This window comes from Microcebus murinus, chromosome 18, assembly GCF_040939455.1.
Source record: "Microcebus murinus isolate Inina chromosome 18, M.murinus_Inina_mat1.0, whole genome shotgun sequence".
In the NCBI taxonomy this organism is placed as follows: Eukaryota; Metazoa; Chordata; class Mammalia; order Primates; family Cheirogaleidae; genus Microcebus; species Microcebus murinus.
The window spans coordinates 13,650,811-13,675,730 of record NC_134121.1 but is presented as its reverse complement, the minus strand read 5'-3'; the positions used below and the strand labels follow the sequence as shown (position 1 = coordinate 13,675,730).

General features: G+C 54.9%; 2 protein-coding genes across 4 annotated transcripts in view; both read left to right on the top strand.

Annotated features, from left to right (window-relative positions):
* The window catches only part of PIK3R5 (phosphoinositide-3-kinase regulatory subunit 5), a 77,030-nt gene extending 64,836 nt beyond the window's left edge, over positions 1–12,194 (top strand). Inside the window, exons 6-19 of one of the 2 annotated variants that reach the window (XM_075994173.1) lie at positions 250–319; positions 1,910–2,084; positions 2,485–2,638; positions 3,363–3,446; positions 3,702–4,413; positions 4,543–4,705; positions 5,030–5,155; positions 5,601–5,726; positions 5,926–6,019; positions 6,425–6,504; positions 8,950–9,043; positions 9,116–9,198; positions 10,121–10,233; positions 10,346–12,194. In XM_075994173.1, coding sequence (XP_075850288.1) covers positions 250–319; positions 1,910–2,084; positions 2,485–2,638; positions 3,363–3,446; positions 3,702–4,413; positions 4,543–4,705; positions 5,030–5,155; positions 5,601–5,726; positions 5,926–6,019; positions 6,425–6,504; positions 8,950–9,043; positions 9,116–9,198; positions 10,121–10,233; positions 10,346–10,493 — 2,222 coding nt within the window. In that variant the 3' untranslated portion in view covers positions 10,494–12,194. Of the gene's footprint in view, positions 1–249; positions 320–1,909; positions 2,085–2,484; positions 2,639–3,362; positions 3,447–3,701; positions 4,414–4,542; positions 4,706–5,029; positions 5,156–5,597; positions 5,727–5,925; positions 6,020–6,424; positions 6,505–8,949; positions 9,044–9,115; positions 9,199–10,120; positions 10,234–10,345 lie in introns of both variants that reach the window. The other variant, XM_075994172.1, reaches the window with a different exon arrangement.
* An 11,051-nt stretch (positions 12,195–23,245) lies between these two features.
* The window catches only part of PIK3R6 (phosphoinositide-3-kinase regulatory subunit 6), a 59,550-nt gene continuing 57,875 nt past the window's right edge, over positions 23,246–24,920 (top strand). For both annotated transcript variants that reach the window (XM_012775153.3, XM_075994171.1), the window contains exon 1: positions 23,246–23,374. The gene's annotated coding sequence lies outside the window, so the exon portion shown is untranslated. The remainder of the gene's footprint in view (positions 23,375–24,920) is intronic.

Sequence of the window (24,920 nt, the reverse complement as noted above, 5' to 3'; positions counted from 1 at the left end):
TCTGGCCCTTGGGGGGAAACTGAGGCCCAGGGATAAGTGACCTGCCCAAGGCCATGCAGAATAGAACTCAGGCATACAGCCCGGGCCCTTGGAAGGTCCAGATAACGGCTCTCTCCCCAGGGTTCCTCTGAGTCTCGTGTGGAAACCTCCAGCCCGCCCGTCCAGTGCCTGGCTCGCCATGAGGCACAAGGGCGAGATGCTGAGGGACAGATAAGCCCGTGAACTCTGTTTCTGGTTGTTGTCCCACAGGAATCTCCTACCAGCGACTGGTGAGGGCCGAGCAGGGCCTGCCCATCAGGAGTCACCGCAGCTCCACCGTGTGAGTGCTCCGGGGGGAGGGAGGAACCGGAAGCCGGGTGTAGGTTCATTTTTCTAGGCTGAGGGTCTTTCATCAGATTCCTAAAGGGGTCTGCATCAATTGTGCCAGGTGTCAGGCACACATTACCTCACTTTATCCATACTTTTCGGATGAGGAACTGGAAGTCAGACAGGCCAAGTAACTCCCGCAAGGCCACACAGCTAGCAAGTGTCTGAGTCAGGATTTGAACCTCAGTCTTATGCGCAGAAGCCCATGCTATTTCCACAGTGTCCTTCTGCCTGATACTGAAACAGTGTTTCCAAACCATTTTCACCAGGACCTACAATTAAAACTACATGTTATATGACAGCCTGGTACACGCATGTGTGCACACGTGCGCGTGCGCACACACACACACACACAGTTGAAACAAGTTTCATGCCTACTGCATGGGATAAGCGCTGTCCTTTTCTATTTCTTTTCTTTTCTTTTTTTTTTTTTTGAGACAGAGTCTCACTTTGTTGCCCAGGCTAGAGTGAGTGCTGTGGTGTCAGCCTAGCTCACAGCAACCTCAAACTCCTGGGCTCAAGCAATCCTCCTGCCTCAGCCTCCCGAGTAGCTGGGACTACAGGCATGCGCCACCATGTCCAGCTAATTTTTTCTACATATATTAGTTGGCCAATTAATTTCCATTTTATAGTAGAGACTATAATCACTCTTGCTCAGGCTGGTTTCGAACTCCTGACCTCGAGCAATCCTCCCGCCTCGGCCTCCCAGAGTGCGAGGATTACAGGCGTGAGCCACCACGCCCGGCCAATCCTATTCTATTTAAGAAGCAAATTCTAGTTGTGACTCCTCAAAGTGACTTCACTGCCCACGCCTGGGTCCTGACCTAGAGAGGGGCACCCGTTCCAAGGCCCCTCCGGAGGTCTCGCCTTGACACCTTGGGAGCCCACAGCCTTCACGGGCTCAGAAACTATAGCCCCCCTCACCCTGCCCCAGCCCCAAGGGTTCACTTCACAGCCACCCGCTGAGAAACACTTCCAGAGTTCCTTCTAGATAGGAACAAACAAGCCTGTGGGAGGCGTGGAAAGAGACAGAAAGGACATGGGAGTGTGTGGGTTAGGGAGTGAATAAGACACCCCCCGGGGGCTGAGGCAGGTGGGCTGCTGAGGAATCACTAACACCTTTTAGGCACCTCCTGGGCTGCAGGCTCTGTCGCCAGCGCTAACCCTGGGAGGAAGGGGTTTTTCAGATGAGGAGAGGAGGCAGGGGAGGTTGTACAGGAAGAGCCAGGGCTGGGAGAGGGTCTCAGGTTCCTGGTCTGTAAACTGGGAAGGATGCAAAGTTCTTTGGCACAGAATTCACGCCAGCTGGTGAGGGCCGGGGCTTGGCTGGTCTCGCCTGCACACAGTGGTGCTCAGCACATGTCCGTGGAAGGAGTGAGCAAGCGCTTAGCAAGGGACAGGGGCTCCAGAAGCCTGGAGGGAAGGCTGCCCACGTGGTGCTTCTTCGCACTGGGTTTGAAGGCAGCATGGGCCTGCGGGAGTGAGAGCAGCTGCGGGTAGTTCGTACCAAAGCAGGTGCCACAGCCGGTCCTCTGTGTCCCAGCACCGTGCTGCTGCTGAACCCAGTGGAGGTGCAGGCCGAGTTCCTCGCCGTGGCGGACAAGCTGAGCGCGCCCGGGCACTCGCCACACAGCACCTACACCACCCTGCTCCTGCACGCCTTCCAGGCCACCTTTGGGGCCCACTGTGACTTCCCAGGCCTGCACTGCAGGCTGCAGGTACGTCCCTGGGGCCCTGGGGCTCAGTGGGGCACCTTCCTGGGGAGGCAGAGCCTCCTCTCTGCACCACCTTGGCCTCAGCCTCTGGGCTATGCTGGTCCTCCTCACCCTGAGGGACATGGCAGGGCAGTGGCTGCAAGACTGGCCCCGTCGAGGGGGTTTCTGGAGTGCTGGGTCATGACCAGAGCTGAGTGGCACCTGGCCAGTGGGCTGGGCGCCTCAGGAGATGGCACATGCCATGGGAATGAGCTTTGGACTGAAGACCTGGCCTTTCTCTCCTGACCATTTCCTGAGAATGGGAGTTGAGGGGGCGGCCTGGCTCCAGCTGCAGGGAGAGGTAGGGACTGCCGGTCACTGCTGCCGGTACAGAAGCTAACCCTCTCTCCTCCTGGGACTTCAGGCCAAGACCCTGGCAGAGCTTGAGGACATCTTCACAGAGACTGCAGAGGCACAGGAGCTGGCCTCTGGCATCAGGGATGCCGCAGAGGCCCGGCAGTGGCTCAGGACCAAGCTGCAGGCGGTGGGAGAAAAGGCCGGCTTCCCTGGCGTGTTAGGTGAGGCTCATGGGAGGCTGGGGCTCTGCCCACTTTCCCATCCCCTGTTCTAGCTCCGCAGGTGCGCAGGCCAGGTGGGCCCAGTGGCTCTGCTCCACGCAGTCATTTGGGGCCCAGGTGCTACAGCATCTTGTTGCTCCACCATTTCCTAGGACGTCGTCCCTACCTGTGGGGTCCAGGTTGGGTTGCCACCACGTTGTCGGCTCATGGGAAGAGGAAAGAGAGTGCTCACTTAGGGCAAGGGGCGTGGCTTTTGGGGGGAGGTAATGCCGAAGGTGCCACATCACTTCTGCACGGATCCCTCTGAGCCCACCTTGGTCACATGGGCTCATCTTGCCCTAAAGGAGCCCAGGAAACGTTCTCGCTCCTGTTGCCATAGAAGTGAGCACCGATTTTGAGGAGCAATCATCAGTCCTTGTTACACTGTTCCTCATGAAAACCTGTGTGCTTGTACTATTCTTTCCCCATGTGGACGTTGTAAAATGAGCCTCAGAGGTTGTGACTTGGCCACAGTCACGCAGCTCGTAAAGGCCATAGATGTGGGGTGCTTGGGAGAAAGGTCCTCTGGCTGGGAGCCAGGCACCCAGGTCGAACTCAGCCTCCACCCATCCGGCTGTGCAGCCTTGTGCCAACTCGGGTCTCTGCTCCGAGACAAGGGGACTGGGCTGGCCAATCTCCAAGGACTCTTCCCAGCCCTCTTGTCCCTCCCTCCCTGTTCCTACAGACACTGCAAAACCCGGAAAGCTCCATACCATCCCCATCCCCGTTGCCAGGTGCTACACCTACAGCTGGAACCAGGACAGCTTTGGTAAGGAGCCGGCTGGGGACCCCCAACTGCCCGCGCTGTCTTTCCCGGCCCTGGTCTGTGCAGCTGCCCCCGACCCCCACCTGGGCCGGCTCTAAGCACAGCAGGGCGCCGTGCTGTGAGGCCTGGCTGGCCCTCAGCTCCCTTCTGTGCCTCCTCCAGTCCAGTCTGCCTCAGCCTGTCCCCCCTCTGAAGGTACACAAGAGGTGGCCCAGGAGCCTGGACACCCTGACAGCGCGGCCCTTTGCTTCCCTGCAGACATCCTGCAGGAAATCCTGCTCAAGGAACAGGAGCTGCTCCAGCCAGGGATCCTGGGGGACGACGAAGAGGAGGAAGAGGAGGAGGAGGAGGAGGAGGACTTGGAAACTGACGGACATTGTGCCGAGAGGGACTCTCTGCTTTCCACGAGCTCCTTGGTGTCCCGCGACTCCACCCTGTCCCTTGCCTCCTCCCAGGCCTCAGGGCCAGCCCTTTCCCGCCACCTGCTGAGCTCCTTCGTGTCGGGCCTCTCGGATGGCATGGACAGTGGCTACGTGGAGGACAGTGAGGAGAGCTCCCCCGAGTGGCCCGGGAGGCCTGGCAGCCAGGAGCGCCAGGGCCACCGCAGGCCTGGGCAGAAGTTCAACAGGATCTATAAGCTCTTCAAGAGCACTAGCCAGCTGGTGCTGCGCAGGGACTCTCGGAGCCTGGAGGGCGGCTCGGACCTGCCCCTGCGGCGGGCAGGCAGCCTCTGCAGCCCCCTGGACAGCCTGGAACCTCCCCCGACGCGGGCCCAGCGCTCCCTCTCCCTGCCCCAGGCCAAGCTCGGCACCCAGCTGTCCAGCTGGCTCCTGGCCCCTGCTTCTCGCCACCAGCGCCGCCGCCCCTTCCTGAGTGGGGACGAGGACCCCAAGGCTTCCACACTACGCGTTGTGGTCTTCGGCTCCGATCGGATCTCAGGGAAGGTGGCTCGGGCGTACAGCAAACTTCGGTAAGAGCTGGGATGGGCGGCGTCGCTCGCCCTGGGTAGCCAGGTTGTTGAGCTGGTGGGACCTGGGGCCTGAGGCTCAGGATCCGAGAGGGACCAAGGGTTCCCTTCTCACCACCTTCTTTTTGCCAGGCGACTGGAGAACAACCGCCCGCTCCTCACGCGGTTCTTCAAGCTTCAGTTCTTCTACGTGCCTGTGAAGCGAAGCCAGGGGGCCAGCTCTGGCGCCTGTGCAGCTCCTCTGAAACAGACACCCCCACCCCACACAGACTCCCCGAGGCACCCCAGCCCCGCAGTATGTCCCCAGCCCTGGGCCAGATGGGGTGGGGAAGTAGGGTGGACATGAGCAAGTTCTAGCTACCCAAAGGGAGCTGGTTGGAGGTCATCAAAAGTAATCCCCTGCGTTTCCGGGGCACCTAATCCTGCCTGGCCCTCAGTCCCAGGTCCCTGCCCTGTATTTGGGTATGACATTTTGTCACATGGCAAAGGCTGAAAGTTGTCTTACTCCTCCGAAGGCAGGGAGAGGCTCAGCTTGGGGCTATAGCTGCCATCCTGGGCTCTGGAGCTAGGATGGGCAGGCCTCCCGGGTGCTGGGAATGACCCTTGTCTCTTGCCCCAGGAGCTGGGCACGGCCCCGTGGGAAGAGAGCACCAATGACATCTCCCACTACCTCGGCATGCTCGACCCCTGGTACGAGCGCAATGTGCTGGGCCTCATGCACCTGCCCCCTGAAGTCCTGTGCCAGGTAGGTGGCCCGTGGGGTGAGGGGAGAGGGCCTGCTGGCTGCAGTCACACAGCCTCAATCCAACTTGAGACCCCCATGGAGGACCAGGGCTCACTTGGACAAGAGCAAGGAGGGTGGGAGAGAAGTAGGACTGAGCCTTAGAGCTGAAGTCACTGCAGTGACAGGGGAATGTCCTCAAGGATCCAGGGGACCTTAGATTTCAGCCACTTCCTCAACTCCTGGCCTTGTCCAGCTTGGCCAGAGGCCTCCCTGAGGCGATGTGGGGGCGAGGTACAGGGTGGCCATGTACCTCCCTGCTTCCTGCTTCCATCTCACCATCTCTCCCTGGCTCCATCTGCCTTGTATCTCCTGTCTCTGCCTCTGGGTACGTGTGTCTTTGCCTCTCCTCCTCCCACGTTCTCTTTCCCTCTTGCCCTCTACCCACCTGCCCCTCTGGCCGCAGCAGTCCATGAAGGCCGAAGCCCAGCCCCTGGAGGGCTCCCCCGCGCAGCTGCCCATCCTGGCCGACATGCTGCTGTACTACTGCCGCTTTGCCGCCAGGCCGGTGCTGCTGCAGGTCTATCAGACCGAGGTAAGGCCCGCCCTGCCCCACGTCTCCACGTGCGCATAGAGTTACTGGCAGGCCAAGTCAGCGCCGCCAGGTCCCAGCCCGCGTCCCGCCGGGCTTGCAGGCCCCGCCCGGCCCCCAGGCAGCCTGCAGCCCCGTGCTGGAGAAGCGGGCGGGCCCCCACAGGAGGGTCACACTGATGCACAACTCCTGCCCTCTCCAGCTGACCTTCATCACTGGGGAGAAGACGACAGAGATATTCATTCACTCCTTGGAGCTGGGTCACTCTGCTGCCACACGGGCCATCAAGGCTTCCGGTGTGTACTGCCTGAACCCAGGAGATGCATGGGGCGGGGCCCCGGGATGGTGGGTCCCGGGGGCGGGGTCTCCCGGGGGCGGGGTCTCCCGGGGGCGGGGTCTCCCGGGGGCGGGGTCTCCCGGGGGCGGGGTCTCCCGGGGGCGGGGTCTCCCGGGGGCGGGGTCTCCCGGGGGCGGGGTCTCCCGGGGGCGGGGTCTCCCGGGGGCGGGGTCTCCCGGGGGCGGGGTCTCCCGGGGGCGGGGTCTCCCGGGGGCGGGGTCTCCCGGGGGCGGGGTCTCCCGGGGGCGGGGTCTCCCGGGGGCGGGGTCTCCCGGGGGCGGGGTCTCCCGGGGGCGGGGCCACAGGTATGTGTGGGCACTGAAGTGGGAGGGAGTAAAGGGTCTACCATCTGTGTGTGGCGCAGGTCCTGGCGGCAGCAAGCGGCTGGGCATCGATGGTGACCGGGAGGCCGTCCCTCTAACACTACAGATAATTTACAGCAAGGTAAGGCAGGTGCTGGGACTCCTCCTCTGGGATCTGCTGCCGATTCTTTCTCCACCAGAGCTTGGGGCCAGCGCTGGACTCATACGTTCCTGGGTCCCAGTCTTTAAGCTGGAAAGTCTCAGAAGGCTCCCCGATGCTGAGAGAGGCAGGAGGGGAGGGAATGGACGTCTCTCCGCCCCTTTGCCTCCTCCAAAGTCTCCCTCCCCATGTGTTTTCTGCCCTCACCTGAATGCACTCAGCAGTTTCCATGTAGTGTCAGGGGCAGTTCTGCTGGGCCTGGCTACAGAGCTGCGGGTGAGACAGGGGCGGCAAGGGGCGGCTCCAGAGGCAGTGTGAGGGTGTGCGGGGCTGGTGGCCTGGCTGTCGGCATGCAAAGTGGGAAGGGAGTGTTCAGAGTTGTGGGGAGGAGGAGGGATGCCCAAGAGGCACCAGAGCACATGAGCTTCTGAGCAGGTGGCACCAGGGTACAGGCTGAGAGGGGCTTGGCCTCACAGGTGGGAGCCCTTCTTCCTTCTTTCCTTTCGTTCAGAAGATATTTATTTAGCACCTACTCACACCGCCTCTGTGCTGGGCAGGGGAAAGAGCAGTTGAGCAGGGAAATCTAGGCCCTCCCTTTGTCTGTCCCCTACGTAGAGGAGGGGACGGACAAAAAAACAAGGGACCAAATAAATAGCCAAGATAATTTCAGAGTGGTGAGTGATGACAAGGCAATAAAAGGGCAGATAATTAGTGATGTTGGGGACTCCTTCACATTTGGTGGTCAGGGAGGCGGGCGGGGGACTGACCTTCACTGAGAGCTGTGTGCTAGGTGTTTGTTAAACATCCTCTATGGCCCGGACGTTGTCCTAGGCATGGAGTGTTCATAAGAGTGAGCAAAGGACAGGTGTGGTGCTGGTAGACCTGCTTACAGTCTGGAGGGGGTAGTAGCCATTGGATGGATGACTCAACAACGTGTACAAATACAACTGTGACAAACAGATGAAGGGGAGGTGCACGGTGCTGTACCCAAGTGGCAGGTTCAGCCCAGTCAGGAGAGTTAGAGAAGGCTTCCTTGAGAAGGGATATTGAGTTAATATTAGAAAGAAAACCAGGAGTTAATGAGGCTGAGAAGAGAGGGTTGCGCTCTTCAGGCAGCAGGAATAGCATGTGCAAAGGCCCTGTGGTGGGAGGGAGTGTGACCATCAAAGGGCACTGAAAGAAGACCACAGGGGCTGGAGCAGAGAGAGTGAGTGGGAACATGATGATGAGATGAAGCTAAAGAAACAGGGAGGCCAGCACACAAGGGCCTTGATTGCAATGAGAGGAACTGTGTCCTTGTCCCAAGGGCAATGGTTGTCCATTAAAGGCACTTACGTTTGTAGTGGGGCTAGGAATGCATGAGACGTGATCGGATTTGCGGTGGGGAAGCTCCCTCTGGCAGCTCTGGGAGGACAGACTGGAAGTGTCCACAGGTGATGCAGCAAGGCCAGTTAGGGGGCGACTGTGGTTGTCCAGAAGAGAAATGTGGGCAGCCCACATTAGGGTAGAAAGAAATGGGAGACAGATGTGAGTCATGTGACCAGCAGGACTTAGGGACGGATTAGAAAAGAAGAGGCCCAAACTCCTGGGTCCAGTCTTCTGTGACTGGCAGTACATCTCAGGTGGGGAACACAGGAAGAGGCCCAGGTGCAGTGGGGGAGGCTCACGGGTTTGGGTTGGGACATCTTGAGGTGGAGAGGCCCTTGACAGGTGTAAGGAGAAAGTTGGACTAGCCAGTGGGTTGTCGGGGCCCAGCACAGGGGTGAAATACGAAGATGGGTGTGTAGGTGCTGATGGAAATGGTGCAGATGAGATTCCTTAGTGGAGAAAGTGGGGTACAAAGAGCAGAGGACATAGGAGAAGGTCTGGGGGACCTTCATAAGGCAACCGTGGGCAGAGGCGGGTGATGGGTAAAGCAGAGAGGCCGCAGCCAGAGAGGTGGCAGGAAGGCCACACATGCCCCCCTCACGGAAGCTCAGAAGAGTTTTCCAAGGAGGGGAGAGTGACGAACAGAATCAAGCAAGGTCTGCGAGGTTAAGTAAGCTGAAAACTGAGAAATGTTGTTGGGTTTCACAACATGGAAGCCCCCGATGAAAGAGACGCACAAACAGGGGCCCAAAGAGGGGTTCTGGTCTGGCTCTGCCTCACTCTCGGCTCAGCGGGACAGCCTCAAGACCACCCCTTCAGGTGCCCTTAGCTCTCGTGCCCTGGTCGTGGAGGCTGGCCCCAGGACCAAGCCAGTGACCCACCGAGCCTCCCTGGAGCCATCTGGGTCTATTTAGGGTGGTGCAGGGCTCTAGCCAGTGAGAGGGAGCTTCCTGGGGACATGGTGACTGCAGGCAGCACCCTGGCCCTGGTAGGTCTTCAAAGAGGAGGCCACAGGCACAGGACCTCTGGGCTGAGAGGGTCTGGCTGTGCTGTTTCCAGGGAGCCATCAGTGGGCGAAGTCGCTGGAGCACCCTGGAGAAGGTCTGTACCTCTGTCAACCTGAGCAAGGCCTGCCGGAAGCAGGAGGAGCTGGGTGAGTGGGGCGGGCGGGGGGACAGGGCAGGGAGGTGCTCTGAGCCTGGCCTGACCCCCACTTGCCCTGCAGACTCTAACATGGAAGCCCTGACGCTAAACCTGACGGAAGTGGTGAAAAGACAGAACTCCAAATCCAAGAAGGGCTTCAACCAGGTAAGGGTTTCCCCGTCCTTCCAGCCACACCCTCAGGAGACTTGTTGGAGCACGCATGTGCATGTGTGTGTGCATGTGCAGGCACATGTATATGTGTGCATGGCACGGGTTCATGTGTGTGTGTGCCTGTGTGTGAGAGAGAAAGAGAGAGAAAGGAGGGGTGTCTGCAGTGCCTATGGGTGGGAGTGGAGAGGCAGGGTGAGGGGTGTGGTTTTGGGGGTGCACAGGTATGGAGTGCTGTGGGGTGTCAGAGAGGGAGGGGTGCCTGTGAGAGGACACGTGTGGAAAGGCGGTGGATGGGCATGAGGAGAACTTTTTTTTTGAAACAGAGTCTCGCTCTGTTGCCCCGGCTAGAGTGCCATGGCATCAGCCTAGCTCACAGCAACCTCAAACTCCTGGATTCAGGCAATCCTCCTGCCTCAGCCTCCTGAGTAGCTGGGACTACAGGCATGCACCACCATGCCCAGCTAATTTTTTCTATTTTTAGTTGTTTGGCTAATTTCTTTGTATTTTTAGTAGAGACAGGGTCTTGCTCTTGCTCAGGCTGGTCTCGAACTCCTGAGCTCAAGCAATCCTCCTGCCTCGACATCCCAGAGTGCTAGGATTACAGGTGTGAGCCACCATACCCGGCCAAGAGGAGAGCTTTGAGTCTGAGCAGGCTTTCCGTCAGGGAGCCCAGGCTCTCGTGGTGAGGGCAGTGGGCAGCACACGGTCTCCTAGGGGAACTTCTTCCAGACTGGGGAAAGGGCAGAGGCAGGGGCTGATGGGGGCCTCAGGAGCCCTCCCCTACCTGGCCATTAACCCTCGAGAGCTGCCAGCCAAACTCCTGCCCCATCTCCCAGACCCGGCTGGGCAGTTCTGAGAGAAAAGGACTGACAGTTTGTGGCCAGGGCTTGGGGGCTGACCTGGGCCTGCCTTCCAGATCAGCACGTCGCAGATCAAGGTGGACAAGGTGCAGATTATCGGCTCCAACAGCTGCCCCTTTGCTGTGTGTCTGGACCAGGACGAGAGAAAGATCCTGCAGAGTGTGGTCAGGTGGGAGAAGGGGGTCCTGGGGAGGGGCCAGTTTCTGCTCCCCAACCCAGAGGCCTGGAAGGAGCTGAGGGATGGGCCCCACCCTTATCCCTGAACCCACCGTGGCCCACAGGTGTGAGATCTCGCCCTGCTACAAGCCGGAGAAGAGCGGCCTCTCCCCGCCACCCCAGAGGCCCCCCAACCCGCCGGCCCAGGCCGCACCTGACCTCTGCTCCCTGCTGTGCCTGCCCATCATGACTTTCAGTGGAGCCCTGCCCTAGTGCGGGCCTGGCGCCGCACCGCACAGGACGCCCAGGCGGCCTCCTCTGAGCCCCGGACTGGACGCGCCCTCTCTGTGGAGAATGGAGTCACCCTGTGCTGGGTCAGGGTCCCGCTGCCACGGGCAGGGGCCAGGGGCAAGATGGTTTCTGGGGCCTCGGGGCTCTGGGAGAGAAACAGGCATCAGGGTGGCCTTCGAGTGGGGCCTTGACCCGGTAGCCTCTCACATTCCTCACAGGAGAAGGAGAGGGATGGGTGAAAAGCCCTGACCACTGAAAGCCCTGACCACTCTCACGGCCTAGATCCTTCTTATAAGGAAGATCTGAGGCCCCGGTGCTCTGGGGTACGGTTTAAGCCTCTCCCAACCAGTGGCTGGGCCTGCCCCTCACTTTGCCAAAGACGTAGGGAGCCTTTGTGTCAGGAGTTCAGTCCCCTCCACGCTGGGGCTCGGGTGGTAGAAACGTGCACGAGACTTTTCTTTCCCTCAGCACCACCCCTGCCCCAGACACACACGCGTGACACACACACACGACACACACGCACGACACACACGCCCACCCGCGGCTTCTCTCTCTCAGGTTCCCTGGGCTTCTGAAAAGCAGCACTAACAATTGACCTGTTTGTTGTCAAGACCTGGTACAGACTGTCTCTTGAGCCCCTTTCTGTATCTGAGATCCTCGGGAGGCAGAACAGGCTTCAGTTCAGTAGCAGCTCCGTTCCCTTCCAGCTAAATAACCAGAGGAAGCAAATTAAATTTGAGCTTCCGTTTCCTCAGCATGAAAACGGCGGGGCAGGTGGGAGTAAGACCTCCGAAAAGGGTTGAGAAGGAATTGTCTGCAAAGACCCAGCCCCACGGCGAGATGAGTGCCTCACCCTCTCAGCCCTGATTCCTCCTCTTTGGGGGGCACCGGGATATTCTCACAGCCTCTGGAATGCTCCTCACTCCCGCCTTCCCAACTCACGCTGAGGCAGAACCCAGATTGAGAAAGACACCTTTGTCAGGGTAAGATGGGGCTGCTCAGGAGCCCCACTCCCCTCCCCCTTCTCTGCCAGGTTGGCCCCGGGACCCCCCACTCCCGTCCCACTCTTTGGGCTGGTGCACGTCGTGCGAAGAATCTTCCAGACCCACGAGTGCACTGGCAGCGTTCCGTCACCTGGGCGAGGTCCCAGAGCTGAGGATGACTGGCCCCTGGGAGCTTAGTGCCCGCTGGTGGGAAGGTGGGACTGATGCGTGCGAAATGAGGGAACACGAGAGCCTGGAATTTCAAACGGCCAGGCTGGGGTGCTCGGCAAAGTTGGAACCAAATGTGGACTGGGGTGATAGGCTGCAGGCAGGACTAGGATTTGGGCTGGTAGAGATGGAGAAAGTGACCAGGAACACCAAACTGTATCCCGCGCAGAGCCCCTCTTCTTCTTCTCCTGATTCATCCTGCTCCGAAGGTGCTGGGCTTATCAGAGCCCATGAAGTCCCAGCCTGGAGTTCTCATACTGGAGAGAAGTGGGCAGGGCCAGCCCCGCCCCGTCTCGCCATTCCTCCCGTCCTTGTTTGCACTTGCTCCAGGCTCCAGAGAGTAGGGGGCCCATGTACCTTCAGTATCTTTTTGCTGTGTGAGCAGGTTGTCCAACTCTGTGATCAACAGATGTCTAGGAATTAATGAATGGAATTTAATATTATTGTCAAATAAAAGTTGATTCGTCTTGTATTTAGTGGCCAAGTTATTTTGCTGCATGACACATAACTGCTAGTTGGGCAGTTTACATAAATCATTTCATATATAGCAGAAATGAAATTCTTGGGAAATTGTTTTGTGTATATTTTTGTAATTTTCCTCTCTATGGAAAATATGTTTGGGCTAACGTTTTTCCCCAACACTGTTCCATTTAGGCCTCATCATACTCACTGACCCACAGAACAGAAAATCCTAGACTTAAGGACTCAGGATTTGAGGTTTTCTGTGGCACCTCGCTTAAGAAATATAAGCCCATAAATCCAGCTGCTCCCAGTATCCCAAGCCCCAGGGAGGGGATGGGCCTGAGGCTGTTGTTACTGATGGGATGCGTGGACCATGCAGCTGAGAGGAAGGGAAGAGAGCTCAGTAGTGGTCCTCTGCATCTGGAGGGAGAGAGGAGGAGGGGAAGGGTGGTGGAGGATACCTGTGACTTGGGAGAGGTGAGCACTGGGCTTCCAGAACAACCACTCAGGAGAGAGGGAGAGGCACTGGGAGATGCTCTAGCCTGCATCAGCTAGCTATTGCAAATGGTAAAGCACACCCAGAAGTCAGTGGATTAAAGCTCTGGTCATTTATTCTCGCTCATGCACCTATAGGACACCTAGTGATCATTAGATCCAGTTGGGCTCAGAGTGGCTCCAAGCTGCAGGACAGGTGCAGATCCGCCCAGTGGGTCTCTCAGGCAATTCGCATGCTGGCACAAGAGGGCACGTGGAGACATGCGACGCCTCTAGGGACAGGGCCTGGAACTGGAACAGCATCCCTTCTGCCAATATTCAATTCGGCCAAAATCGATAAGGAACGTCAACCTACAGATTCAATAAAGTCAGCAGATCTACACAGGATGAAAGCAGTATCACCTGAGAAAGGCACTTCACCTCTGATATTCTTTCCATAACCCCAGTCTCATCCTGAGCAAAGCATCATACAAACCCAGATTATGGGATATTCCATCAGATACGCTGACCAGTGCTCTTCTAGACTGCCGGTGTCGTGAAAAATGAGCAGAAACTGGCTGGGCGCGGTGGCTCACGCCTGTAATCCTAGCACTCTGGGAGGCCGGGGTGGGCGGATTGCTCGAGATCAGGAGTTCAAAACCAGCCTGAGCAAGAGCAAGACCCCATCTCTACTATAAATAGAAAGAAATTAATTGGCCAACTAATATATATAGAAAAAATTAGCCAGGCATGGTGGCGCATGCCTGTAGTCCCAGCTACCCGGGAGGCTGAGGCAGCAGGATCGCTTGAGCCCAGGAGTTTGAGGTTGCTGTGAGCTAGGCTGACGCCACGGCACTCACTCTAGCCCGGGCAACAACGAGAGACTCTGTCTCATAAAAAAAAAAAAAAAAAAAATGAGGAGAAACTGACAAACTCACAGATTAAAGGAGACTGGGTAACCTGACACCTAGAGATGTGAAGTGCACTGGACAGAATCCTGAAACAGAAAGAACATTAACAGAAAAGCTGGTGAAATCCCAGTGAGTCTGGAGTTTAGTTTTTATTTCTGTGTTTTTTTAATTTTCATCAGGTATTTGCTAGGACCAAGATATCACACATACATAATATAATTTAATGATGTGTGTGTATTTGGTATGATTTAATATTCCATGAAACCCCTCAATGTAGACAATCTCCCAAATTTGTGCAAGGGTACTGCGAGATTTTTGAGGCTGGGGTAACCTTCATACTAGAACATCAGGCAGGGGTTGGTAGAAAAGAAGATTATTTATCAATCTCCCCCATAAACTTACATACTAAAATCCTTACTAAAAAGTTAACATGTTGAATCCAATTTTATATAAACAGAATAAGTATTTCAAAACCAAGTTCGATCTATTCCTGGTAAATATAGATGGCTTAACAATCAAAAATAAATCATCCTCCTGGCATGATGGAATAAAGATGTTGACAAATCCTCTCCATGAAAAACTGGACAAAATTATGTACTATATATAAAATTTAAAAATCAACAGAGGGATGCAAATGGTACACTAAAAATGTTTAACAAAGAAGGCAATAAAAGAAGAACAGAGGAACAAAAAAGATACAAGACAAAGACAAACAGAAAACCAAGAGCAAAATGGCAGATGCAAATCTAACCATGTAATAATTACATTAAATGTGAATGGGTTAAATAAATGCTCTTTAGACATAATTGCCAGACACAAGAAGGTTGAAAGAAATGGGATAGAAAAGACATACCATGCAAACAGTAACAATGAGTGCTAGAGTTGCCAGTATCAGATAAAATATGTTTTAAGACAAGAAATATTATCAGAGACAAAGAGGGACATTTCAAAATGATATAAGAGTTAATACATCAGGAAGATATAATTATTATAAAATCGTATACACACAAAAATAAAGCCCTAAATTACATAAAGCAAAAATGCATAAAACTGAGAGAAAAAATAGACAGTTCAACAAAAGTAGTCAGAAATTTTAAAACCCCACTCGATAACTGATAGATAACTAGACAGAAAATCTGCAAGGATATAGAAGACTTAAACAACACTACCAATCAATTTGACCTATCTGATACTTGTAGAATACTTCACCCGCCTACAGAATACACATTGGTTTCAAGTCATGGCATGATGCAAACTGCTAAGTTCCTGTAGAAAGCCCACGATCTTTCTGGACTAGGAAACCAGGAATAAAACATGGGGCAGCCACAGCCACTGGAAAGTGAGGGGGAAAATCCTGAAGGGAAACCAGAGAGATAGAGTCCCTAATTCTGGGTACAAACTCTGCCCCAAGTATTTAAATGGTCCCTGAACCATGCACACATACTTTGTTGAGACTCAAACCATCTTGCAGCTAAGACTAAATGACTGAATTGAGATTTGAATTGCTGCCTGTGAAAGATGGGACAGAATTTGTAGTTTGAGTCTAACCAAAGTCATTGCCTGCTTAAACAAAAATACGAACACTCTTCAGAGGACTATAACAGAATCCAGAGTCTCTACAATATAATATTCACTATGTCCAGAATGCAATCCAAAATCATTCAACGTGCAAAAAAAAATGTGACTCATTCTCAAGGAAAAAGATAATCAACAAAGACCAGAACCAAGATGACCCAGATGTTAGAATTACCAGACAAGGACTTTAAGTCAGCAGTTACAATATGCTTAACAATGTAAACAAAAACTACATTCATAATGGAGAGAGCCAGGATGATTAGCTTTATTCACTGGCTCCCAACCATGGCTGCATGTTAGAATTGTTTAAGAATCATTTATATTATGAAAGACCAATGTCTGGGCCCCACCCTAAACTAACTGAATCAGTCTCTGGGAAATGGAGCCAAGGTATCAATATATTTTAAAAGTTCCCCAGGTAATTCTGATGGATGGTGAGTGTAGAAAACTACTGCCTTGGCTATTCTCACTCTCACCAGAAAGATTCTTTAAACCATATTTCCGCATAAATGACTGGCCAGCCTAAGAATGTGTCCTCTATAGGTCAAATGCACACACTGGATACAATCACCATAATCTGTGGGCCAACCCATGGGCCAAGTGATCACAGACTAAAGGGACTCTGAGCCAGAATGTCTCATCCAGTCCATGAGCTCTTGCGATCTGAGTCATTGAGCACTGAGGAAGGGGGGCGGGACAGAAAATTGGAACTAGAATCCCAGCTGGGTCCTGCCATTGGCAGGTGAAGGGAAAAGAGGGGTATGTACTTCCCAGTGCCTCCCCATCTTCTTCCCCAAGCTAGACCTTCCTCCACATAGCTACTTCACCACGGGCTGGGGAGCTGGCAATAAACTTGAAGACTCTCACCTCATGATACTCACCGTGGAGTTACTCCTGCGCTAGGGCCTTAACATTCTGGCCTTGCCATCCCTGGAATGGACATTATTCTCCAATTTGGGGAGGAGATGTGTAAGTCCCCCTTTGCCAGTTTCTGCTTCCTGGAAGGCTGGGCAGACCTCAGGGGCCCAAAATCAAGCTGTGTGCTGCAGGTCTCAGGGCGTGGACCCATGGAAGGGTGTTCTCCTCACCCCTACTTCCTTAAATTCTTCCTGCACCTAGGGGATCCCCATAGCTCTGCATTTCCGAAGCCCCCTTTGCTGGATGCAGCACTCTCTCAGACTAGCCCTCTGATCATAGCGGGGCCAGGGAGGAGCTGGAACACCCACCCTCTGTGTGACCCCAGCCACCTCACAGTGTCTCCAAGCCCTGGTTCCTTGCCTGTGAAAAGGACACGGAGTCCACTTTCCAGGGAGCGTGTAGGGTTTATAAGAGGAAGCTATATGAAAGGGAATGGCGCTGCAAACACGTTGTCCAGGTAGCCAGAAACAATGGCTTAGACTTGTTTGTTCCCAGGCAGCTCTGAGCTTCCTCTAGGGGCCGGAAGGTAGTGGTCTGTCACCATCCTCAGACCTCTCCCTGAGGTTCCTGCCATCCAGGTTATGCCTCCCCAAGGGGAAAGGTTTTTCCCACAACCCCTGGGACAGGGGAGCCGACAGCCCCCTGTCTGCCGAGCGCAGAGGCAGCAGGGAAGTTCTCAGGCCCCGCAGCTCCGGGCAGTCAGGAGACGCTGTGTGGAGCCCGCCTGCCCAGTGCCTGCCCCAGGGGCTTCACATCTTCACACCCACCCCCCACCCCACAGCTGGGAGTGGTTGCAGCTTCCCTGGGAAAAAGGCTTCCCCATTTTCTTGGGGGAGAAGCTACTCTCCCCTTTCCCCCGATCCCTGAATGCCTTTCTTCCTTCCCCCAACCCTACCAATAAAATCAGGGTAAAGGAAGCCGGCTCTCCTGGGAGAGGTTGCCACCCCTTCCCTCTGAGGGCAAAGCTAGGCAGGTGGCCGACTGTGTTCCCAGGTGTGCCAGTTTATTTCTCTCTGTTCTGTGCTCAGGCACATCTGTGTCCCCCGGCTCAGACCACGGCCCCTGAGACTCTGAGTGTGTGGTCCCTGGGGAGGCAGCTGTGGTCCCGGCAGCCATGCACCTGTGGCCGTCTCTGCGCAGGCGCAGTAGGAAGAGACGGTGCCCGTTCGGGGAACTCAAAACTTTAGAACGGGGAGGGTCAGCCACTCAGTCATCGCAGCCTGAACCGGGAGTCGCTAGTCAATGTCCAAGCCAGAGCCACCCGGGCTGTCAGCAAGCACTTCCCAGCACTCACTGGGCACGAGTCAGGCGCCTTTCTACGTGCTTCACCTGCTCGTGTGCAACCTGTGCTTCCGCAAGCCCCACGAGGTCGGGACTATCACACCCCAGTTTACAGGTGGGGAAACCTGTAAAATGGGACAGAGAAGTCAGGTAACGGGTCCGAGGTCACAATCAGTTAAAAGGGAAAGCCAGGATTCAAGTCCAGGCAGTCAGGTGTCCAAACCCTTGCTCTTAACCATGATGCTGTGCTGCTCCCTGAACCCCCTCATGGGAGTGGTGGGTAAACTGAGACCCAGAAATGTCACGTTCACACGGATATCTGAGAGGGATGGCTTCATTTTAATGGAATATAATGGAATTCCCAAGGAGCTCTGATGGTTTCAGAACGGAAGCTCCATTCTCTTCCATTCTCTACACACCCTTCCGGATGGGGATTGGGAGTGAAGGTGGAGAATGGGGGGCGGGGGGGGGTTAGGGAAGCTGGGGGGGCTCCAGGCGAGTCCCGCTGTCCACAGGCAGGAAGGAAGCCCTCAGTGAATGGTGAGTGTAGCTCCAGGCCTGAGAGCTGGCCAAGGTGGTCCCCCGAGAGCTCTGGGGAGGGGGCGGGGAGGGGGAGGGCGGAAGGAGAGCAGAGCAGCCCCCACCCCCCCACACACCCAGGGAAAGGGGCCTCCCCACCAGAGACCAGAGGCCTTCTCTGAACAACACTGTAGCCACAAGTCTCCGAGGCCAGAACCAGGATGGTTTGGGGACGGAGAAAGCTGAGGAGGGCTTTGCAAACGGGCTCTCCAACCCCTCAGGTCCCAGAGGAGGAAACCGAGACCCAGAGAGGGTGAGAGACCTGTGTAGGTCACACAGAGCTAGAGACGCATCCTAGGGTGAGCGCCCAGCCAGGTGTGAGGGCCCAGCCAGGTGGCCTGTCTCGCTTTTGGGTGTGTGTGTGGGGAGGGTGGCGGGAGGAGGTTGGGCGGGCAATTTGCATAGGTAATAAGGGGTTGGGGTCTTTGAGTTTTCTCCCTGATCTTCTAGTTGACCTCAGCCTTCTTGATCTGTCCCTCTTCCTGGCATGCATTCCCCCTGGAAAGGAAAACAGCAAGAGTGACGTGTGTTTTATACAAATTGGATCGAGGGGCTCCTAGCACCTCCTCCACACTGGGAGCTGCAGACCTCTCCCAGCACAGCTCCCCCAGCAAGCGCCTGCCCCTGCCCTGGAGGAAGCTGCGGTGTTAGGGGCTGGGCGGTGAAGGAGGGTCCCTGGGTGGCGGTGAGAACAGGGGAAGTAAGACGAGACCAGGCCCCACCCTCCATAGCGACCGACCCAGTTCTCTCTGCCCTTCACCCCATCCCAGAGCTGCTGTACCCCAGAGCTATCAAGGAGTTTGGGAGGAGGGATAGTTAGCTGCACCTGCAAAGCAGGAGGATTCCTCGCCAACCAGAAGAGTTGCTTTCGGAAGAGGGAGGGGGCTGATTTCCTCTGTGTCCTTCCCATTTTGAACCATGCAAATGTGTTACTAGTTCCAAAAAAATGTGCATTTAAATTTAAAAAATGAATGTGTTTGATCCTTATGTACTGGTATATGATGATCTCTAAGTAAACAAAGCGAGTGGAAGAACAATTTGCATGGTATAAACTCAAGTGTATAAATCACCACAAGCTACTTACGGTGGCTGGGTGAGGAGGGTAAGGAAATTGCTAAGCCAGAGAAGAGAGACTCTTTTTTCCTCCATATACTCCTAGAACGTTTGAGTGTTTTTACAATGAAACATATTTATGAATTACTAGAGTGGTTTTTTAAACATTAAAATGTAAAAAGAAAAAAAAAAGAGAACCTTGATGATATTGAAAATCAAACTCTTCCCCCACCACACACACACAAATGAAGAAGAATGACTTGAAAGGGTCAGTGGATGCATATTAAGCATAAATATGCTTCATCTAACTTTCACACCACAGTCCTGATTCTGCACACACACCCTGCAGAACGACACTGCCAGTGGCAGATGGAAAACTCCCGGCGTGCGTACCCTTCCTCCCTGCCCACAGCCACAGCAGACAGTAGTAGTTGATAACAAATTCCCAGATGTCACTGCTTGTCCAGGGACCACACTTTGAGCACCACTGGCTTAGACCGTGATGCTGTCCTGCCCGCCCCTTGGCGGTGGGTGTGGAAGCTGGAGGGACCCTACCAGAAGCAGAGATGCCCATCAGGTGGGGACCAGCCATGCCACTCACTGTCTTGACTGAGGTCGAGAGATTCAGGTTCAGGCTGGCTCAGCCCGCAGTTCTTCCTGTGGTGTAGCGGGAAGTCCCTGCATTGAGAAGTGTCCTGGGTTCGAGTCCCACCCCACCCCCCGGGGATGTAAGCCGTTAAACATGGTTTGCCCATCTCCATAACTGCACCTAATTCAAGAGATGATTGTTTAAATGAAATAAAATTCATTTCTATAACAGTTGTTTTCTGGTTTGTTACCTCCCAGAGTTTTCTAAGAATGGATTCTGTCAAACAGAGAACCATCTGTGCTTTGGATGGTGTTAACGAGTGGGGCATAAAACCCGCGAGTTAAGGATCAGAATGGAATTGAAGTGCTCCGAATACACTTCACAGAAGACTTGGATATGTCTATGAAAAAGAGAGGGAGGAACCAGGTGCTAGTGAGTCTGGGTCACAGGGGAGACGAGAGGAAGGAAGAAGCACAGGTGCCACCCTATTCCGGGCGTCCCAGGCCCACGGCGTGGCGTGGACGAGGGGTGTCTGGACAACAGAACTATCCATGGAGGAGTTTTGGATAATTTTCTAAGAGATGCATGGGCTATACTCCCTTCATCCTCCTAGTGTAATCTTCAGTGAAATCTACAATGCTTATTGGTACGTTATGTGAGTGGATTCCTTAGAAAACTGAGATAAAGTTCTGCCTCTGACGCTGAGTGATTCCAGAGACAGCTCCCACAGAAAGGGGGCTGGAGCCAAGGGTACAGGTGGTCCTGGTTTCTCATATCCAAAGCAAATAACTCTTGCCTGGCGCCAATACCAGGGACCTCCAGAGCTCTCTGATGCCAGCACCTGTCCCTCTGCCCCCATAGCTTTGTTCACAGTTACAAGAGGATTTAGTTTTTGTTTATCACTCTCAGCTGCTTTTTAATGCATAGGAAAATAGAAAAGAGGTATTTTTTCTGCCTAAAAGGGGCTAGCTAGGGGGGTTCTCTTGGAAAGCTGAATGAGGTTGGAATAGAAGCAATGGATCCTCTGTAGAAAAGATAAGTAACTTCACAGCCCCAAGGCAAGTTACGTGAGCAGACTTCCAAACACCCAGGCTGAGATAGGGGAACCTGAGAAGAAGCCATCGCAGCTGTGCCCAGATTGGCCAGCCAGGAGTGCGGGACCCTCATCGGGCAGAGGAGGGGGGCAGAGGGTGAAGGAGGAGGAGCGGCGATGGATGATGAGGCTTCTGCTTCTGCATCTTGGGCACTGATCACTCGAGAGTGGCTTTGCTTCCATTAGCCGGGAACTAGTGCTAGAAAAGGAGGGGACCCTAACATTTGCAGTTTAGATGCTGACAGATCATTTGCCTGTTGGAAGAGAGGGAGAGGGGCTGTTCGTGGGAGACTGGTGCAGATGAGACCCCTAGTAACAGCACAGCCTGGAAACCCCAGATTAAACACACCCTAAGAACATGGTCTGGAGAGGAAAGATGTCACTGGAGGTGGGCAAAGGGGCAGCGACACCCTGCCTTGCTGATGGTAGGGGCTGCGCTGGGGCAGGGTGGGGCTGTGGTCCTTTCTGGCTCCACCTCCTGCTCACACGCTCCTTTGTTCCTGGCAGCCTGGCAGCTGTGTGTCCTCAAAAAGAAAGACGCCTCCTCCTTGCGAGGGCCAGCTCTGGGCTGTCTATGGTGACCAAGCTGCCCCCTCTGTGGCTAACACCCCCAATACATTTGCAGAGACAGCAGCTGACGATAAGAAGAGCAGTGCAGCCACAAGAGGCTGACATCAGCTCGTGATTTCCGATTCAGTTAGGCCAAAGCTGATAAGGAGAGGGGCTGCCCAGAGGGCCACACTGCCCGGCTGCTGCTGAGTCATGAGCCTGCAGGAGCTGAGCTCTTGGTCCTTTATCCTTATTCATTTCATTCATTCATTCATTCATTCATTCATTCATTCATTCACCCATATATTTTCTGCAATGAGCCAAGCATTCTCTTGCCCTGTGATAGATAGAATAATGAATGAAACCAAGCCCTTGATCCCCTAGAACTTACTGGGGGAGGGAGGAAGGATAAGGCAGATATGTGACCTAAGAACTCTAATACAAAGATGCAAGATAGAATGTGACATCTTGAGTCTTGAGACATCTTTCAGTCACATGAAAGGGACAGAAAAGAAGCAGCTATGGGAGGGAGGCAGAGCCATAGAGTTAATGACATATTTACTCTACGGACTTTTCCCCTCCAAGTGTCTTCCTCTGCAAAAGGAAGGGTCAGAATAGAACCTGAACAAGCCCCTAGAGGAAAAGGTCAGTGACTTCACAGCCCCAAAGCTCTATGGGTTGACAGAAACCCAACTCAAGCAGGCTTAATAAAGAAAATGGTATTTATTGGATCACATAATGGAATAGTCCAAGAGTAGATTCAGTTTCAGGTTTTCAGGCATAGGTGAATCCAGGTGCTCAAACAATGCTGTCCATGGTCTGTCTCTTTCCAAAGCCATTTACCTGTTAGGCCCAATAGGATGACGGTGTAGCATCTGTGAGTTTTCCAAAGGTCTAGAAATGTGTTCAAGGGCTCCCCCATATAATGTTTAACTTCAAAATGTGAGAAAAGAGAAAGAATGTGGTGAACTAGCAAATGTGTCATTGTGCAGTTGACCTGCTTCCCCCAGCAGCCCACTGTCCCCCCTGGCACTGCTCTCTCCTGATTGCCAAGGTCGGCCGACACTTTTCATCCTCTTTATCTGCGTCCCCTCTGCGATCCTCGACACTGGTGACCATCCTCTCCTCCCTGACACTCTCCCTTCCCCTGGCTTCCGTGGCTCTCCACTTCTCCTCTTGCCTTGTTGACTTGCTTTCTCATTCTTCTCTGCTAAACACAGGATGATGAAGCGGGAGCCGGGAGAAGGGCAGGGAAGAGAATCCCACAGCCTGGATCAGTAAGAAGCTGCAGGACTTCTGGGAGGAGCCGCAGCGAGGGGAGAAGGCATGAGGTTGACGATCAAGGAGGGACCAGATCAAGAAGGACCTTGCAAGTCACACTAAGGAGTGGCCGGTCTCTTGAAATAGGGAACCCCTGGAGGTTGTAGCAGGAGTGTAACATGAACAGATGCGTGTTTCGCTGTCAGGAACAGGCCTCTGGCTGTGGGGTGAAGGCAGGATTAAAGGGAGACCTCGGGCTGTTGCAGAGTTTGAGACCGTGGTGGCCTGATGAGGCAGTGACAGCCATGGGGGTGGAAAAAAGTAGACGATTCATGAGATAGTGTCGGGGCTTGGAGCAGTTTAGATGTGACAGGCGAGGGAGAGGTGTCAGCATGACAGCTAGGTTTCCGATTCTGAGTGAGCACCAGAGCAGCGGGTTCAGAGAGGGAAAGGATGAGCTTGGTCTGTAGGTGTTGAGTTGGAGGTTCTTGGGGGACGTCTGGCTGGTGAAGGTTGGTGACCCTGGAGCTTGGGGGCAGGGCGCCCCGCATCACTGCCCAGCCAGTCCCACAGTGGGTCCCTAGGCAGGTGTGCCCCTCCCGCCCGACAGAGTTAGTCATCTCATGAGATCAGAATAAAAATCCTCCAGTGACCATGGGTGACCACAGAGGCTTCTTTAGAAAGCAGCCTGTCGCAGCAGGATGAGTTCTGGGAGGAGCTTCGAGGGCCCCGGGGGAAGGGGAAGGAAGAGGAGGGGACAGAGGTGTGAGACGCCATCGGGCTTTTCCCTGCAGATCTGGAGGCTGCAGCTAAGACCAAAGACACCCACCGGGGCTCCTCCAGGACGCCCGGTTCTCTGTCTTTGCTGGGCAAGACGTGGAGAGAGAGAGACGTGGGGCGCAGAGAAGGTAGGTGCCGGCGGGGGTGGCGCTCTCCTGGGAGGAGTCAGGAGAGGCAGGTCTTAGCAGAGCAGGTGGAGGGGCTGGGGCAGAGGGAGCAGGACAGGGAGCCCCTGAGGGGGCCGAGACACCCCTGGGTCTTACTCGCTCAAGCTCAGGCTGCTGGGGCCAGCCTTTCTGAGAAGGGTTACCCCAGATGCCGCAGAGCTAGGAGCTCTCTGCCCAGTTAAGGTTGTTTAAAGTTAAGATTGTTTAAACTCATTTTCACACGATGAAAGGACCAGGACCCTATGAAGAGGCCTCTCCTTCCTTCTGGAATCTTGTACGTGCCAATAATAATAGGACTAATTATCTGTGCCCGGTGCTGCAGAGTATGCCTGTTACCCCGTATGATTCTCATGAACGTATGGAGGTTGGCTGGGTAAGTGTTTTAATGCCCATTTTATAGGACAGGAGACTGAGGCTTAGGGAGATGAAGCAACTTGCCAAAGACTGCTGAGTGGGGTGGCGGGGAGCAGGACTCAAGGTGAAACATCTGGGTCCCTGCCGGTGCCGCTTTTGGGACACCATCTCTCCATCCCTCTCCTGGGGAATTTGGTGGCAGTCATGCTGGTCGGGCCGATTCTCTCCACACGCACGAATCAAGAGTCCTCTGTGTGTGCAGCGCATGCCAGCGTCTGGCCAGGGGCTGGTCTCCATCCTTGAGGAGCTGCCTGCCTGCCATGAGGGTTGAGATGTGACTCCGAGTGACTGGCTTGGAAATGTGCCAGGGTTCTCAGCGAGCGAGGGGGTGCGCGGCGTGGGCAGGAGGGCAGAGCGGGGCCACGGGGTGCAGGGAGGGCCCTGCGAATGCGGAGAGTTTAGGGAGGACTGGCAGGCGTGGCCTGTTCCATTTATTTATTTAGCTCTAAGTGGTTTCTATATATCTCATTTAGTCTGGTGACAAGCCTGTTATGATATATAATGTGATACTCGAGATAGGCGCTGTTACCAGGTTTCCTTTAAAGATAGAGAAACTGAGGCACAAAGATTTTAAGCAACTAGCCCAAGTTGCCCTAGCGACAGAGAGGATGGGAACCCAGGCATTCTGGCACCAGGTGCTACCTGCCCGGCCACCGTCCCACGCTGCTGTCACCAGGGCCTGCTGCTGGCCTCCACGCTCTTTCCAAGGGCGTGCCTTGCCACACACGGTGGGACTGGGATGTGAACACCAGGCTGCAGTCACCGCCTTCTGGCCCCTGCTGCATTCAGGCCCCATCAGATCCGCCCAGGCTCCCTGCCCGGGGAACAATGTCCCCCACCCCGCCAGCCCCCAGTGGCTCTTTCACACCCAGGTGTTTCCTCCCTAGCTGGGGCAGACGGGCTGAGGAAACGGGCCTGCCCTCCTCCACGGGCCAGCCCGGGAAGCAGGGCCCTCACCTCCCGACCCTTCGGGCCCTTGGGAATCTGAAAAGTCCTCGTGGGCCTAGTGGGGTGAGGGCTGACGCTTGAGGGGGGCCCTCAGAGCTCTGCGTTCTCATTCCCTTCCCCCCTCACTGCGCGGTCCCTGACCACC